The sequence below is a fragment of the Cherax quadricarinatus genome, chromosome 4 (genome assembly GCF_038502225.1).
Source record: "Cherax quadricarinatus isolate ZL_2023a chromosome 4, ASM3850222v1, whole genome shotgun sequence".
Classification (NCBI taxonomy): Eukaryota; Metazoa; Arthropoda; class Malacostraca; order Decapoda; family Parastacidae; genus Cherax; species Cherax quadricarinatus.
The window spans coordinates 36,203,537-36,218,591 of NC_091295.1; the positions used below are offsets into that span (position 1 = coordinate 36,203,537).

At 43.6% G+C, this 15,055-nt stretch overlaps 1 protein-coding gene across 1 annotated transcript in view; it reads right to left on the reverse strand.

The window, feature by feature from the left end:
* The window catches only part of Ppn (proteoglycan-like sulfated glycoprotein papilin), a 504,188-nt gene extending 489,740 nt beyond the window's left edge, over nt 1-14,448 (reverse strand). The window contains exon 1 of the mRNA XM_070095679.1: nt 14,363-14,448. Coding sequence (XP_069951780.1) covers nt 14,363-14,409 — 47 coding nt within the window. The 5' untranslated portion in view covers nt 14,410-14,448. The remainder of the gene's footprint in view (nt 1-14,362) is intronic.
* Between the last annotated feature and the right edge of the window lie 607 nt (nt 14,449-15,055).

Consider the following 15,055-nt stretch of genomic DNA (forward strand, 5'->3'; position numbering starts at 1 on the left):
AAGGAAAACTAGGGAAATGGATATTCAAATTTCTAGTTTAAAAGGCATTCAATAATGAAGAATATTGAACTGTTTTATTATTTATATTATCTCAAACGGCCATTAATGAAATTATACTCTTAAAATTAAACACGACATCCGTGTCATGCCAGTTACTGAAAACAATTTGCTATCCTATCATTGTATCATATTTGTCTGGCATTTGATGGTGTTGTTGCATGATGAGATGTGTCAGTGTTGACATACCTTATTACCGCTGGTAACAATAACTTGACTTGCACTTCTGAACATTTTTCTCTCATAAACATGTGTGACACAGGTGCCACGTACCTCTTTCTGTTTGCTGACACTTTGTGTTTATTGATCTATACCGGTTCAAGACCCTGTGTCGTAAGGCATAGGAATACTTCTTCCTGCTGTTTATAGTGTGTGTGTGTGTGTGTGTGTGTGTGTGTGTGTGTGTGTGTGTGTGTGTGTGTGTGTGTGTGTGTGTGTGTGTGTGTGTGTGTGTGGTGTGTGTTTCGTTTTTAATCTTAAAATCTATTTAATTTAATTCCTTAACTAGAGAAATATTTTAACACAATCTTAGGTGATGAGTGTTCCACTTACTCTCTTTCCACATTCCTTATCCTAAGATATACTTTGCATGAAAAAATGCGTCTGTTGACTTGGTGGATTGTATATATAACACTCCATGAGAGTCAGAGATCCTTGACTCTTCAAGAGGGAATAGGACAAATTCCTCAAATCAGTGCCGGACCAGCCGAGCTGTGGTTCGTACAGTAGACTACGTGTGGCCAGCAGTAACAGCCTGGTTAATCAGGTCTTGATCCCTCAGGAAGCCTGGTCTGGGGACCGGGCCACGGAGGCGTTGACCCTCGAAAGAATCCTCCAGATAGCAGAAACCTACTCAGTAAACAATGAAGATTTGGTAGTAGTACAACCTCTAATATTCTGTAGATCTGGTCCCCTCAAGGAAGGTTCCTTGATGTTGGTGAGGGGCTCTTGATTTAGGGAATTGGATCTGTGCTCCAGTTCCCCGAATTAAGCCTGAATGCCTTCCACATCCCCCCCTCCCCGGCGCTGTATAATCATCCGGGTTTAGCGCTTCCCCCTTGATTATAATAATAATAATGTAGATCTGGTAACAATAAGTGTATTAATATCCATCCACACGTCTGGCAGCACTCTTTATTTCACCACAAAGACCCTGGCTACACTGGAGCCTCCTAACAATCTTACATCAGCTAATACTCCCTGACTAGTTATTATAATGGTCACTGAGTAACTAGTGATAACACTCCCTTACTAGAAACTCGGCCTCTACTTCATTTTTAATATACATCAGTGGACCTTGTAAGACTTCTTTAACTAGAGACCAGGAAGGTAACTATGATAATACTACTTATTAACTAACAAGACAGAGAAGGCAGCTGTGACAACACTGCTCTTTAACGTACATGACAAAGAAGGCAGATGTGGCAACACTGCTCTTTAACGTACATGACAAAGAAGGCAGATGTGGCAACACTGCTCTTCAACGTACATGACAAAGAAGGCAGATGTGGCAACACTGCTCTTTAACGTACTTGAAGAAGGCAGCTGTGGCAATATTTTTCTTAACGTACAAAACAAAGGCAGCTGTGGCAACAATGCTCTTTAACCAAGACAAGAAAGGGATCAGTGGCAACACTGCTGTCACTAACACATACTTGCATGGTGCAGCCGCCATCATGTCATGACTGCCTGTTATTATCCTGCCCCTGGCAGCTACTGGAGACTTCGTGACACACTAACAATTGAAGTAGTGATCAAACTCATGGTACTTCACGAACTGTAGTTTATATTTACTGTAACGGGTGATACTAGTTGAAAAAAGCATATTATTATTATTATTATTATTATTATTATTATTATTATTATTATTATTATTATTATTTACACAAGAAGATCTGAAAATACCATCAGTATGGAAGGCCTCGGTCAGATGACCAAAAGCTTCAATGAAAGGTCATCATATGACTAAGACCCAAGTCAAGAAATACTTGCTCACACTGTTTCCTGACGAATCTTACCTAACCTAACTTATGGCGTTACACAATACACATAACCTTAGGACTTACGGTTCACATAACCTTACACCTTGGTTCACATAACCTTAGGCCTTACGGCCTAAGGTTATGTGAACCAAGAAATGGAAATTGTCCTCCCATTCCCCGGATCAAACCTGATTACCTTCCATTCCTCAAGCACTGAACGATTCCTATGAGTTTAGGTCTTCCACATAAATATAATACAGCCTAAAACTATGTAAATAAGACACAATATGCGGTTTATGGCATTTTATTAAAAAATTTCGTCATCTAATGACTTTATCAATTCTCACAGAATAGGTATATAAAAAAAAGACTTACATATAGGTGTAGAGACGAGCCAGTGTTGTTACTCACCCAAGTGCAAATGTCGAAGTTTAAAATTAGGTGGGTCAGTTAGCCGACTTGAGCACTTCTCTGGTGAGAATAAGTTTGGCCAGTTTGTTTCCGTAATTAGGAATGAACCTGATTTCTGTGGGATGGTGTTAATCGTGGCAATCAGAGCAGATTCTAAACATAGTTCCATCTGTCCATTACTCAGATAACCAGCTAGGCGCTGGGAGGTTCATCAGGTTGTTCTCAGTATTGTGGTGAATAGTACAGGTGTTGCTTGTGTTCTCTTCGGCAGGAACCTCTGTGGTCACTGATCCTCGTGTTCAGATCCCTATTATTATTATTATTATCATCATCATCATCATCATCATCATCAGGGGAAAACGCTAATTCCGTACGGGCCATATAATGCATGGGGAATGGTAGGCAATTAAGGTGTTCCAAGGAAGGAAAGGATAGGTTCTCTTCCTTGGGACAAGAGTCCCTCACTAGCATCATGGTAACTATGATGAGTGAAAGAAATCTCACCTGGGAATGTTACCTCCCTGGGAATGTTACCTCCCTGGGGATGTTACCTCCCTGGGGATGTTACCTCCCTGGGAATGTTACCTCCCTGGGAATGTTACCTCCCTGGGAATGTTACTTCCCTGGGAATGTTACCTCCCTGGGAATGTTACTTCCCTGGGGATGTTACCTCCCTGGGGATGTTACCTCCCTGGGAATGTTACCTCTCTGGGGATGTTACCTCCCTGGGGATGTTACCTCCCTGGGGATGTTACCTCCCTGGGAATGTTACTTCCCTGGGGATGTTACCTCCCTGGGGATGTTACCTCCCTGGGAATGTTACCTCTCTGGGGATGTTACCTCCCTGGGGATGTTACCTCCCTGGGGATGTTACCTCCCTGGGAATGTTACCTCCCTGGGGATGTTACCTCTCTGGGGATGTTACCTCCCTGGGAATGTTACCTCCCTGGGGATGTTACCTCCCTGGGGATGTTACCTCCCTGGGGATGTTACCTCCCTGGGGATGTTACCTCCCTGGGAATGTTACTTCCCTGGGGATGTTACCTCCCTGGGGATGTTACCTCCCTGGGGATGTTACCTCCCTGGGGATGTTACCTCCCTGGGGATGTTACCTCCCTGGGGATGTTACCTCCCTGGGGATGTTACCTCCCTGGGGATGTTACCTCCCTGGGAATGTTACCTCCCTGGGGATGTTACCTCCCTGGGGATGTTACCTCCCTGGGGATGTTACCTCCCTGGGGATGTTACCTCCCTGGGGATGTTACCTCTCTGGGGATGTTGCCTCCCTGGGGATGTTACCTCCCTGGGGATGTTACCTCCCTGGGGATGTTACCTCCCTGGGGATGTTACCTCCCTGGGGATGTTACCTCTCTGGGGATGTTGCCTCCCTGGGGATGTTACCTCCCTGGGGATGTTACCTCCCTGGGGATGTTACCTCTCTGGGGATGTTGCCTCTCTGGGGATGTTGCCTCCCTGGGGATGTTACCTCCCTGGGGATGTTACCTCCCTGGGGATGTTACCTCCCTGGGGATGAGAAATTTTAAGCTCTCCTCCTGCTAGTGGTTTACGTGCAGGCTAGCTATGACTGCACTCGATGATGAACTCATGGCTGTTCCATCTGACTGCTGATACATAATGATAATTAACAAATAGCTCAAAAGTGTTAAGGAAGTCTTTGGCAAGAATATGGAGACTATGAATTTTTTGGCAATGAAAATCAATGACTTGTGTAACAGCGTTGTTGGTGAATAATATATGATCTCAAAGCTATAAAGTTTCTTATTTTTATGTGTGTACCTTTTTCCAGTTAATGAGATCCCCAGAGTGTCTAAAAATAACAAAAAAGGCACAATACCATGACTGGAACGATACACAAATAACCCGCACATAAAAGAGAGAAGCTTACGACGACGTTTCGGTTTGACTTGGACCATTTACAAAGTCACACTAACCAGAAGCGGAGGGATGCCCGGGTGTTGCGCATGTGTCTTAATTTCATCTTGTCGGTATTATATACCATTCTTGTACTACTACTACTACTACTACTACCACCACCTCTTCCTGCCTATATATAGCCGTCCTGCTCCACTTCTGGTTAGTGTGACTTTGTAAATGGTACAAGTCGGACCGAAACGTCGTCGTAAGCTTCTCTCTTTTATGTGCGGGTTATTTGTGTCAAAAAAGCTGTGAGAGGTGTTTTGCCAAAAGACCTGCTAGTTGTGAAGCACTGACTCTTCCCGAGGTTTTAGCTCTCAGGGGTATAACTGGCTTACGTGCCTTGGGAAGCTTATTCATGTATGCTGGTCTGGAATTGTAGAGTATTTTGTGCAAGAGACGCTTGCCTTTTCACTTCTCTTCAAAACAGAATGGATCTTATGTAAGAAAAGATTGGCTTCTTGTTCGCCATTTTAAGTGGGCAACAGGTTCGTATGTTTCCTCTGTCTTCTAAAAAGCCTCTTTATTTTCTGTTCGTAGTCTGTGGAGTCCATGATCACAACCCCTCCTCTATTTACGGTGATGATTATAGTGTTGTAGCTGGCCACATCTTTTAAGGTGGTGATGTACCTGTGTGAGAGTTTCAGAAATAGGTGTCACTATCTGGCCTTCCATAAAGCCTTTCTGGAAACTGCTGTCCCTTTTCCAAGTCTCTAGTGTTTGGCTATGGTATTTAAGCACATTTTCTGCTTGTGTATACCGGTGGAGAATTTTATTTCTAGGTTGACTATTTCTTGCTCAGATGATGATGATTTCGCGTCTACCGACACTGCTCTGTGGGCTTTTGCTGCAGAGAGACTGCAGCTTTCTGGAGAGCCTGATACTAAAGAGTATTGACATTGGCTTGGTGTGCCTTGCGGGACACAACTTTTCACTGTAACAGCCACTGATTTCACTCTGTTTACTATTACTATTTGGGCTCTATTTGTTAGGAAGTTAAATATTCATTTACCCACTTTTCCAGTTATTCTTTGTATATTCATTTTGTGTGCAATTACCCCACGGTCTCATTTGTCAAAGGCAACCAAATGACAGCTAAAAGGCCTGCAGGTCACTCACATAAAACGGAGGGGTTTTGGGAAAAGCCTTACGAGGGTCAAATTGGTTGGGCTTGTTCGCTCTCTCTCCCTCTTCTGAAACCTAAATTCATAATAATTTAAAACTTCATCTCATAGTGTAAAGAAAAGTTAATTGTTTATGTTGGTTCTGGAATGGTAATGTGAAATTATATGAGGTGATAATTTATTTCGCTTGTGAGAATTAAGGAACAAATAATCTAGTGTGAATATGCTTACAGATTCAGGCTGGTGTGGAGAATTCGGTGTCACCCATCACCCACCTGTTGCTCCCTCCCTTCCCCAGAGCACTATGAATCATCCTGTCATACTCGTCGTCCAGACTATGTGAGGTATCTGTTCCACTCTTCACTCAGCCATGTCGTGGCTCCTCTGGTTTCACCTTAGAGCCTGTGGTCCATTTAACCACCACACAGCATCACTTACTCGTCACCCACAAGAATCAAACCAGTTCCCACTCAGCCAAATAAGAGAACTCATCAGTACCCGATTTGCATGAGAACCAGTGACAGCCAACCTGTCATCAGTACCTCCACCAAGTGCCGGATCAACCAGACTGTGATGACTACGTTGACCAGCAAGTTGCTAATAACCTGGTTACCTGGAGGTTATTCCGGGGATCAACGCCCCCGCGGCCCGGTCCATGACCAGGCCTCCAGGTGGATCAGGGCCTGATCAACCAGGCTGTTACTGCTGGCAGCACGCAGTCCAACGTACGAGCCACAGCCCGGCTGATCCGGCACTGACTTTAGGTGTCTGTCCAGCTCTCTCTTGAAGGCAGCCAGGGGCTTATTGGCAATTCCCTTAATGCTTGATGGGAGGCTGTTGAACAGTCTTGGGCCCCGGACACTTATGGTGTTTTCCCTTAGTGTACCAATGGCGCCCCTACTTTTAATTGGGGGCATTTTGCATCGCCTGCCCAGTCTTTTACTTTCGTATGGAGTGATTTCTGTGTGCAGATTTGGGACCATTCCTTCCAGGATTTTCCAAGTGTAGATTATGATATATCTCTCCCTCCTGCGTTCCAACGAGTACAAGTCAAGTGCTTCCAAGGTGTTTGACAGAACTTATACGTGCAGTAAAGGATCTATGTACACTCTTTAGATCTGCAATTTCACCTGCTTTGAATGGAGATGTTAATGTACAGCAGTATGCCAGCCTAGAGAGAACAAATGATTTGAAAAGGATCATCACTGGCTTGGAATCTCTCGTTTTGAACGTTCTCATTATCCATCCTATCATTTTCTTTGCACTTGCGATCGTGGCACTGTTGTGATCCTGGTAAAACATGCGTTTAGTGAAGAAGCCTGATCAAAGGCTGGGCTAGGAGGGTTGAAATGTCCCCAAATCAATCACAGGTGTTCACCTAAAAGAATTCACCCAGTACCCACTGCCACATTTGGACATCGGGTTGTGCTTCACCCAATCGCCCCTGCATCTCGGCCCCATCAGTGAACAGAACATCAGGTGAATCCTCAAAAAGGCTTTGCCCCAGCGACTTGGAACAAAGCTGTTGCTTCATCCAGCAATGTAACAACACCAAGTGCTCCATCCTGGTTCAGCTTCGGGTCATTATATGACTAAGACCCGCGTTAGAAAACGCTTGTCCTGTTTCCTGACAAACCTTACCTAACCGAACTCCTGTGGTCACCTCCAGAACAAGTCGCCGATTAGCACTTGTTTCTTGCTTACTGACAAAAGCTGTCACCGCATCTGAGCACTGCTGATTCATTACAACCAATGCTCAACACATTTAGAGTGTGTTTGCAATATCTCTGATATCATGAGTCCAACATCTGATGTGCGACTCCTGTCTTGGTTTAGTGACACTAAAAACACTCAAATTATTCTTGCCTTTAATTAGCTCATGTCACAGACATAACGCCTAAGCACACAATAATTAGACGTGACTGACATCTTCCTCACATTCTAGCACTCAGGGAAGTGTCATTAATCTATCTCATTCATCCAAATATCCTTGAAGCAACTCATCTCACTGTCTTCCCTCCAAGCTTTCACACCAGACTGAGGACTCCAAGCTATTTAAAAAAGTACCTCTGGGGAAGATCTAGAAGGGGTTAAGGGGCTGGGGTAGTTGCTAGCCAATGGTAGCTAAGGAGATTAACGTCTTGTTTACGCGAATGTGAGGTCATCGAATATCTTAGCATTCGTTACTATAACTGGTGGCTTAAACGCCTTGATATAGGAATTAAATTCAAATGCTAGTTGTGCGTATTAATGAAAGCTAGGTGGCACTGCATTCAGCTTGGTGGGAAACGTCGCCAAAGTCCTGCCTCTAGGAGGGCTCTTATTCCCTTTCACTCTTCAGGAGGGAACACTATCTTCTCTGGGCACTCTGTCCAGGTCATGTAAGCATCTTGAGAGACCGTAACCTCTTTCCAACACTTTACATTTACTTGTAGGAACAAACAGAATGCAGATGTAGTATACACAGATTTTGCAAAAACCTTTGACAAGTGCGACCATGGTGTAATAACACACAAAATGCGTGCTAAAGGGATAACTGGCAAAGTGGGCAGATTGATCTTCAACTTTCTAACCAATCGAACAAAAAGAGTAGTGGTAAACACAATTAAATCGGATGCTGCCGTAGTAGAGAGCTCTGTCCCACAAGGCACAGTACTCGCACCTATCCTGTTCCTCATTCTCATATCAGACATACATAGATATGTAAACCACAGCACTGTATCATCCTTCGCAGACGATACTAGGATCTGCATGAGAGTGTTATCCATTGAGGACACGGCAAAGCTCCAAGAAGATATAAACCAAGTTTTCCAATGGGCAACAGAGAACAATATGATGTTCAATGAAGACAAATTCCAACTACTCCGTTATGGAAAACTGGAGGAAATAATAACTAGAACTGAGTATACTACAAACTCCAATCACACAATAGAGCGGAAAAGTAATGTGAAGGACCTGGGTGTGGTAATGTCCGAAGACCTCACCTTCAAGGACCACAACAATGCCACTATCACATCTGCGAGGAAACTGATAAGATGGATACTGAGAACATTCAAGGCAAGAGATGCTAAGCCAATGATCATTTTTAAATCACTTGTTCTTTCTAGGCTGGAATACTGCTGTACATTAACATCCCCATTCAAGGCAGGTGAAATTGCAAATCTAGAGAATGTACAGAGAACCTTTACTGCACGTATAAGTTCCATCAAACACCTTAACTACTGGGAGCGCCTGGAAGCACTTGACTTGTACTCACTAGAGCGCAGGCGAGAGAGATATATCATAATCTACACCTGGAAGATTCTGGAGGGAGTGGTCCCTAATATGCACCCAGAAATCACTCCAAACGAAAGCAAAAGACTTGGCAGGCGATGCAACATACCCCCAGTGAAAAGTAGGGGCGTCACTGGTACACTAAGAGAAAATGCAATAAGTGTCCGGGGCCCAAGACTGTTCAACAGCCTCCCACCAGCAATAAGTGGCATTACCAGTAGACCCCTGGTTGTCTTCAAGAGGGACCTGGACAGATACCTAAAGTCGGTGCCGGATCAGCCAGGCTGTGGTTCGTACGTTGGATTACGTGCGGCCAGCAGTAACAGCCTCGTTAGTCAGGCCCTGATCCACCTGGAGGCCTGGTCGTGGACCGGGCCGCGGGGGCGTTGATCCCCGGAATACCCTCCAAGTAGACATAAATATATAATTAAATTCTTCAAGGAACGTTTTCGTAAGTGGAAAAAAATGGCAATTAATTGGTACTTCTTCAATATGCTTAAAATTACTGTACTTAATTTTCTCGGTTAAGTTTTTACATGGTTTTCCACGTAAGTAATTACAAGTGATGCTTCTCAATATATAGAGTGGTAAAGATGTGATACACAGTTGTACTGATAACTGTGTACTGATGCACAGTATTTAGTGATGAAGCGAGATTATTTAGTTGGTTTTAGTATGTGGGAGGTCGTATATGACTTATATACGACACGTCGCATACGACGTGTGAAGGGTTGTATATGACGTGTTGGGTGACGTGTAGCTGCCTGTCTGTTTTAAGACATCAAGGTGGGCTCAGGGAGGCCTGTATAAGTGCTTGTAATCTGTGAGAGTGCATCACTTGTGAGTTCTTGTTTATTAAGAGTAAGAGTGTAAGGAGGTGTTTTGTGGTCTAGTTTTACGGGAAGTATTATGATGAGTCTCCTGGAAGAAGAGACGGAGCTCATGTCTTGAGGTGCAACCCACAATGTCAAAAACTGTAAAGTTATTTGTTTTTGTGTGTGTATATGTTTTCAGTTTATGGCATAACTTGTAAATAATATTATCCTTACCAGTAAGGTTCTCCATGTTTAAGACTTTATAAAGTTAAAGTTTATGGATAGAGAGTTAAGAAAATCATGATTTCAACTAACGTTCATTATTTTTAAATGTTGGAGAAGAGAGAGTGTGATACAGGAGCCAGCCTCTCCACTAGCGTTTGAAATGTGGACTGAAAAATATCTGGTACATTGTTTCATGATGAGGAGGAGTAGAGGTGGCTGAGCTTCAGACCTGCCATGAGCGCATCTAGAGATCAGAGAGACCTATGGTCTTGTAAGACCTATCTCAGAGCAGTCTCTGAGATGGTTGTTGAATTACCCAGGTGGAAACTTACTGGTGATGCAGTGAACCATAACTGTATAATAAATTACATTATTGTAATTATCCCGCTCTTTCCCCTCCCATCAACATTATGACCAAGTGATTAATACCACGTGGTCAGCGAAGAATGTTGACGAAGTCAACTAATTAATTACTGAGAGTAATTAATTGAAGTGCTGTGTCTGGAGAGTAAGATGTGCGCTCACCCCCACCCCCTTGGTATAACATCTCTCTCCATCTCTCTCTCTCTCTCTCTCTCTCTCTCTCTCTCTCTCTCTCTCTCTCTCTCTCTCTCTCTCTCTCTCTCTCTCTTTCTCTCTCTCTCTGGGAGGTGCTGATAAGCATAAAAACCAGAAGTTGTCTTGTTATGTAATCACTATTAACTATAATCACAAGAACAACAGATACAACAGTAAGAAAAACAACACAATGGCAGGCAGACCTGTGGGTGCTCGTGCTGATTTGCATAATTATGCAAACAATACTTGTCAGTTACGCTCACCAGAGCTGCACAATATGTCAGTTACAATAACCAGGGCTGCACAATACGTAAGTTACAATAACCAGAGCTGCACAATATGTCAGTTATAATAACCAGAGCTGCACAATATGTCAGTTATAATAACCAGAGCTGCACAATACGTCAGTTATAATAACCAGAGCTGCACAATATGTCAGTTATAATAACCAGAGCTGCACAATATGTCAGTTATAATAACCAGAGCTGCACAATATGTCAGTTATAATAACCAGAGCTGCACAATATGTCAGTTATAATAACCAGAGCTGCACAATATGTCAGTTATAATAACCGGACCTGCACAATATGTCAGTTATAATAACCAGAGCTGCACAATATGTCAGTTATAATAACCAGAGCTGCACAATACGTCAGTTATAATAACCAGAGCTGCACAATATGTCAGTTATAATAACCAGAGCTGCACAATATGTCAGTTATAATAACCAGAGCTGCACAATATGTCAGTTATAATAACCGGACCTGCACAATATGTCAGTTATAATAACCAGAGCTGCACAATACGTCAGTTATAATAACCAGAGCTGCACAATACGTCAGTTATAATAACCAGAGCTGCACAATATGTCAGTTATAATAACCAGAGCTGCACAATATGTCAGTTATAATAACCGGACCTGCACAATATGTCAGTTATAATAACCAGAGCTGCACAATACGTCAGTTATAATAACCAGAGCTGCACAATATGTCAGTTATAATAACCAGAGCTGCACAATATGTCAGTTATAATAACCGGACCTGCACAATACGTCAGTTATAATAACCAGAGCTGCACAATACGTCAGTTATAATAACCAGAGCTGCACAATATGTCAGTTATAATAACCGGACCTGCACAATACGTCAGTTATAATAACCAGAGCTGCACAATACGTCAGTTATAATAACCAGAGCTGCACAATATGTCAGTTATAATAACCGGACCTGCACAATATGTCAGTTATAATTATCAAAACTTATTGAAAATTTAGATTTTTTCCCTGATAAATATTATAAGCAACATACAGCATGTGTGAGAGGACACAGATGTGAAAAAAAAAAATTTCTTTGCTGGTACAGCACAATAAGTACACAATTAAAGACGAAATAAAGGAATTAAGAGTAGAAGATAAATAGGAGAGAACAAACAAGAAGTGAGGCTAAAGATACATGTTGCCAGGAAAACTGATCAGGACGTTTCGCTATGAAGAACTTCATCAAAACAAACTTGTTTTGCATCTTTTGTCTTTTCTTGACTTGCGTCGGCAGTAGGCGATGTTGAGCAGATTTTTTTTTTTACACAAATTAATTTTACAGGCTAAGAGCTTGTAAAATTGATTTGTGTAAATAAGGTATACTACCACCATCTCCAGGATGCGACCCACACCAGTCGGCTAACACCCAGGTACCTACTTACTGGTAGGTGAACAGGTGTAAGGCAACACGCCCAATGTTTGCACCCGTACCGAAGACCGAAACACGGACACTCAGTGTGTGAGCTGAGTGCGCTGCCAACTAAGACGACAAATATCTAGGCGAAGAAAGAGATATTGGCTAGGAAAGTTTCCATACACCTGTTGTCTTCTCTCTTAACAGTAAGTAGGTACCCAGGAGTTATTCGACTGTTGTAAGCCGCATCCTGGTAGAGAGGACCTAAATTACTCCAGCGGAAATAAGTAACAGTAACTGACTCTCTTACGTTATCCTGAGTTATTAACTCTGTGGATTATAATCCTAAAAGTCCTTTTCTTTTATCTTCTTATCAAGAAAGGAGTCAGATATGAGAGAGAGATATTCATAAGCACGCGCTCCAACCAGCTACAAGAATTACAAATACACATTAGATGTTCACGTCAGATACTAGACAACGACAGATCATCAGTTTCACTGGCTCTGAACAAGCATTCTGGAGGCAAACTAATGTGGAAGTGAAAAGGTCAACCTGTTGATGATACATGCCTGTCACCTTCTTAGCCTAGTCTCAGACCAGGCCTCCTGATTTATTGATGGCCTTATTGATCAGACTATGTACTCGCGACAGACTGACACGAGCATTTCAATCCTCTTGATCACGACCAACATGAGAGAGGTTTCCTTTGAAGACAGTCAGGGGGGTCTATTGGTAGCTCTTCTTAATTTTGAAGGGTGGATACTGAAAAATCCTGGACACTTTTCATCAAGGATATTTTGAACTACTTGCCAAGCTGGTAGACACAGGTAGACAGTTATGCCTCAGAAAGCAGAATTTCAGAACACCAGGAGACATAATCATTACATACAAGATACTCGCATATATCGATAAGCTGTTCACAACGAGTGGGACCAGGACAAGTGGCACACGAGTGGGACCAGGACAAGTGGCAACCGAGTGGGACCAGGACAAGTGGCAACCGAGTGGGACCAGGGCCAAGGCACACAACGAGTGAGACCAGGCCAAGGGGACACACGAGTAGAACCAGGATGAGGTGACAAACAAGGATTGGGATCAGCACAAGGGTACACGCAACGAGTGGGACCAAAACGAGGGGACAAAGAGTGGGACCAAGACGAGGGAGGTACGTGAAAACTCAAAGCCAAGTGAGCCAGAGAGAAGTAAGAAAAACATCTTCAGTATGAAGGCAGTGTACGTGTGAGATATTGTTAGAGGTTGTAGGAGACACATCATGGATCGCATCAAGTGGAAACACCACTACACTTGTAGTGTTCATAATAACAACATTGCATATTATTATTATTATTATTATTATTATTATTATATTAAAAAGTACACGCTAAACCTCCACGGGTCACAACTCCCTTATGAATGAAGGGAGGAGTTGAAGAGTCGTAAATCCTTCACAATTACTGCTTTCACCGAAGGTATCTTCACTGTCTGCCAAGTCTCGTGCTTTCACTGGAGTGATTTTAGTGTGCAATTTTGGGACCAATCACTCCAGAATTTCCCATGTTTAGATTATGATGTATCTCTCTCGCTTATGTTCTAAGGAGTACAAGTCGAGAGACTTAAAGCGTTCCCAGTAATCTAGGTGCTTTGTTAAGTTCGTTTGAGCAGTCAAGGTTCTCCGTACATTCTTCAGCAATGTAATTTTGCCTGTCTTCAAGGGAACCGTTAGTAAATAGCAATATTACAGTCGAGAAAGGAGTGACCGTTAGAATATCATTATTGTCTCGGCATCTCTTGTTTTCAGCGTTCTAGTTACCTAGTTTTTCATTTTCCTCGAGGCTGCGATAACATTTTTGTGTTCATTCCATGTGAGATCCTCTGACATTATTGCTCTTTAGTCTCTCACATTAGATTTCCACTCTTTTGAGTGATCTGAGTTTGTCTTGTTTATATTTCCTCACCGTAAAGTAGTAACTGGAATATGTTCTCAGTAAACATCATAGTGTTGTCAGTGGCCCAATGGAAGACTTGGTATACATCAGGGTCTTCCAGGAGGAGGTTGTTCCGGGGGGTTGACGCCCCTGTGGCCCGGTTCTTCATCGGTTTATATGTGAAATAAAAACCATCACAACGGTTTAAGGTCGCTTAAAATGCAGCGTCCAGAAGCTAGAACTCATTCAGCAAGAGTCAATTACTATACCTCTACCTCCTACGAACACAAGTAGGTTAGTACACCTAGGCAGGACCAGGAATTATACTTCTACCCTCACGAACACAAGAACGTTAGTACACCCAGGCAGGACCAGCGACCTACCTCATCCCGTAGCAAGAGAGAGCGTCTGATGGCAGCCCAGCCAACATACCAACCAACCTCTCGCCTTCACTACCACAGACAGACACAAACACTACTGGCCTTTCCTTCCTTCGCCTCCTCCTGCTCCTCCTCCTGGCCCCGCCTCCTCGTGACCCCTGCGACCCCTCCCACCCTTCCAACAGTGACGTCATCATTTGATATAAGACACCCATTCTATGTGATGGAACATGAGAGGGAAACATAGCTAGCTTTGCTTCCCACTGTGTAATATCGTGTAGTGTGACAGCTCGCTCCTTCTCCAGCGAAAAATCAATGTCAACACCACCCACCGTCCCATTTTTGTTTGCAACGTTCCATACAGACCCTTACCCGTCCCCAGGGATCAGCAGGGATCCCCAGCACACACACTCCCGTCATCTAGGGGTCAGCAGGGACCCCAGCACTCACACCCTCGTCATCCAGGGGTCAGCAGGGAGCCCAGCACTCACCCTCCGTCATCTAGGGGTTAGAAGGGACCCCAGCACTCACACCCTCGTCATCCAGGGGTCAGCAGGGAGCCCAGCACTCACACCCCCGTCATCCAGGGGTCAGGAGGGACCCTAGTACTCACACCCCAGTCATCCAGGGGTCAGCAGGCGACACCAGCACTCACACCCTCGTCATCCAGGGGTCAGCAGGGACCCCAGTACTCAC